We start from the raw sequence: 3,683 nt of genomic DNA, 5'->3' as shown, positions 1-3,683 counted from the left end.
GGCTGCGGGGGGAGGCCGTGCGCAGAACTCGCTGGCCGGCCGCCGGGCGGTCGCTATCGCGTGTGGCCCGGGCAGGTGGCGCCCAGGATGTAGAGGCAGCGGCGGGTCAGAGCAGTGAAGTCCTCGGATCCCAAGCCCGCCGTACGCGGCATTCAAAGGTGTCTAGTCCAGAGCGGCGGGATCGTGCGGCCGAGGGAGTGCTGTGGCAGGGCGGCGATGCCCAGGCCAGGGAAGAGTTCGTACAGCGACCAGAAGCCGCCCTACTCTTACATCTCCCTGACGGCCATGGCCATCCAGCACTCGGCCGAGAAGATGCTGCCCCTGAGCGACATCTACAAGTTCATTATGGAGCGGTTCCCTTACTACCGGGAGCACACCCAGCGTTGGCAGAACTCCCTCCGCCACAACCTCTCCTTCAATGACTGCTTCATCAAGATCCCGCGGCGTCCCGACCAGCCGGGCAAAGGCAGCTTCTGGGCGTTGCACCCGGACTGCGGGGACATGTTTGAGAACGGCAGCTTCCTCCGCCGCCGCAAGCGTTTCAAGGTGCTGCGCCCCGAGCATCACCTGCCCGGCGGTGGCGGCGGCGGGGCGGGCGGCGGCGGTCCTGGCAAGCCCCCGGCGCCCACCCCGCACATGGTGCACTACTTCCATCCGCACCCGCCGCCGCCGCCTCCCCCGGGCAAGGTGCCGGGGCTGGCGGGCTCTGACGCGGCCGTGGCTGCAGCGGCGGCCGCCGCCGCGGTGGGAAGGCTGCCGCAGTTCTCGCCCTATGGGACCGGCCAGCCCTCGGGCTTCAAGCATCCCTTCGCCATCGAAAACATCATCGGCAGAGATTACAAGGGTGTTCTGCAGGCCGGCGGGCTGCCCCTGGCCTCGGTGATGCACCACCTGGGCTATCCGGTGCCCAGCCAGCTCAGCAGCGTGGTGAGCTCTGTGTGGCCGCACATGGGGGTGATGGACTCCGTGGCCGGGGTGCCCGTGTCTCCCGAGTACGGCCCCTTCGGCATGCCCGTGAAGGCGCTCTGCCACCCGCCGGCACAGACCATGCCGGCCGTCCCGGTGCCCATCAAGCCGGCGCCGGCATTGCCCGCTGCCTCGGCCATCCCTGCTCTGACGGTCGCCGCCTCGCAGATCTGCCCCGCCACTTCCCCGGCTGCTGCATCTCTGCTGGAACAGACCGCGAGCAACAACCCCGAAGGCAAGAGCTCCCTCCACTCCGTCCTGGTGCACTCCTAAACAGCACGGGCTCCAGGAGAGAGAGGCCCCCAGGCTCCCGGGGGACAGGACGGGAGGGATCCAGGGCATGCGTGTGGAAACGCGATCGATCTCATGACTATACCTCTGCTGGTGTCTGTGTTTATATCGTGTAGATTATTTGAGAGCCAGGTTGCAGGTAAGACCTTTTATCGTCGTTAAATGTCATTAGTAGCTCGGAGGGCATGTGAAAAATCACAGCCGGGGCCGAAGGGGCTGGCCCGGAGGAAAGGACCGAGATAGAAGTTCTCCCATGCAGCCTGCGCTTCCCGCCGAGCCTCTATCCCAGGGCAGTCACCCCGGAGGCCCCACGAAACCCGAGCTTCGAGAGGAGAGGTGCTGCAGTCGGCCGGCGAATAGGGAGAGCAAGATAAAACCCCTGCTGAAGCCTGCTTCTCTGTCTTCCACGAGAGACAGGAAAACTCTGCTCCATCGTCCCCGTACATCTTGCTATGAAAGAGGTGGGCAAAGTGGTTCCCTTAGACCCTGGCGAGCCCCGGGGCCCCGTGACATGTAATGCTTGCTGCTTAAAGAGTAATCGTAAAATATTTCGATTAAGTAGTGGGCATTTAAGTGACAACGGCACTGACGGCGAAGGGTTCCTTTAACTAACGATTGCTTGCGCTTCCCCTTCACCCTTTTATAATCTACCCTGTAGTACTTTAGAAGGGACTGAAGCGTGACTTGGCCTCTCAAACTATGTGTGAGTGTCCGAATTCCGTAGTTTCTCGTTAAAATAAAAACAGCCCGGCAATTCGTAGATTGTGCTTTTCACATCACCTTTCACCGCTCACAAACACCACTATTTTGTACGTGTTGCTTGGCATTTCTTCCACGTGAGTGTGAACACAAAAACCTGCGGGAGGGCGAGGAGAGAAAGAAGTGAGGGAAAGTGGGGGAAGACAACAGGAAAATGATTTAAAATGTATTCGGGAAAAGCACTTTACTGAGAACAACCTTCCAATAGACGAGAGGTCTATGCAGAGGGATCAGAAGTCAGAGACCAGAAGTCAGAGAGCGACGTGCTGGGATGATGATTCCCGGCTGGTTTGTGAGTGATTGCTGCCGTACCCTGTCTGCCCTGCTGTTACACCAATGCTCATTAAAGCCAATCCATCCATTTGCTTCTGCGGGTGCTGCTATTTAAAATACTCGTCTTTCACATCGGCTAAGAAACCTTGTAAGTTTTCGCTCCCTCTCTCCAAACTGACAGAAGTATCCAAAAGTTTTCTCGGCGGCAAGACAAGGGGAAGAAAGGGAAAGAAATCTCTTACAGATAAATTGCCTACTACGGAGGCACTGCTGTCTCTGCCCGCAGCTCACGGGCAAGGGCTGGCGCTCGGGTGTGAGAAGAGGGGACTGGCTCGGAACCCGATCCCACTGAATGCGGTTGTAGTTTTGCCAGTTTGAACATGTGCTGGATCGCACCTGCTTCCTTGGTATTATCCCCTCATGCCGGTGCACCAACACTGGCCCGGGATGCCAGGTCGCAGTCCCCGCCCCTGGGGAAAGATATCCTGTGACAGGCTGACCCTTCTTGGTGCCAGAGAATTTGCTAGAAATTTGTTTGGCCCTGAGCGCTGTCTGTCAAAAGTTTTCCCCCACACACACTCGTGGGGTCTGTTCGACCACTTGAAATTCCCCTGAAACTGTTGAATTTCCAGTTTTTTGCCTCTCTTCTAGGCGTATTTGCACATTAATTTCAAAAATTATAGGATTTCTAGCTCCTAAAAAATACTACCAATGATGCTATGCTTATGAGACACATAGTGGTATAATGGTTTGTGAATCGGTCTAGAAGGGGAATAGCCTCTAAATTATTGCAACCAGATAAACTGAGCCAAAATAAATTATTAAAAAACAAACAAACAAAAAACACAAAGAAAAAGAAAAAGTGCTTCACTTTTTTTTACTCTCCTGTTTTCCATCTTAGGCAGACATCCAATTCGATATTCCCACTGCTAAAACCAAGTTGCTTATAAAAAAAGCAGTCTGCCAAATAAATCATGAATAGCACTAGTTATATATTAGTTCTATATGTATTTAAATATATTCCACTGCTCTTGATGTAACTGCTGTGTAGGACTCCAAAGCACATCTTAAGGAACCTTAGGAATTTTCCTCTTACATCAGTCAAAGGCTTTAGAGGGATGGAGAATTCAGAACAGGAGAAGAGATAATCCTCCTGGGAATTATTCAAACTATTCTGGTCAGTTTTAAGATTATGAGTGACCTTCTAGATTTCATAGCGGGAAAACTTTTATTTGGTGTGAGGAGGCCTGTCCTTGCTGCGGTGAGGAGCAAGCGGGAGGCTCTCGCCGCCTTTCGCACCCGGGCCGTCGAGGCAGGTGTGTCGAAAACAGAGGCAGGGCACCCGGCGCAGGAGGTTATCTCGCTGGGGGAAGTCTCTGATGGAAAACGACAAG

At 55.0% G+C, this 3,683-nt stretch overlaps 1 protein-coding gene across 1 annotated transcript; it reads left to right on the top strand.

Annotated features, from left to right (window-relative positions):
- The first annotated feature begins 216 nt into the window (after window positions 1-216).
- On the top strand, window positions 217-1,239 carry FOXB2 (forkhead box B2). Its single transcript, XM_066339019.1, has one exon. It carries the CDS (start codon window positions 217-219, stop codon window positions 1,237-1,239), a length of 1,023 nt encoding a protein of 340 aa, XP_066195116.1.
- The last annotated feature ends 2,444 nt before the right edge of the window (window positions 1,240-3,683 follow it).

The sequence above is a fragment of the Sylvia atricapilla genome, chromosome Z (genome assembly GCF_009819655.1).
Source record: "Sylvia atricapilla isolate bSylAtr1 chromosome Z, bSylAtr1.pri, whole genome shotgun sequence".
Classification (NCBI taxonomy): domain Eukaryota; kingdom Metazoa; phylum Chordata; class Aves; order Passeriformes; family Sylviidae; genus Sylvia; species Sylvia atricapilla.
The sequence above is the reverse complement of the archived record's forward strand: the minus strand, read 5'-3'. Positions and strand labels throughout refer to the sequence as shown.

What these genes read in the sequence shown, in the direction of transcription:
- FOXB2 (XM_066339019.1), top strand. Translation starts at nt 217, where the DNA reads ATGCCCAGGCCAGGGAAGAGTTCGTACAGCGACCAGAAGCCGCCCTAC.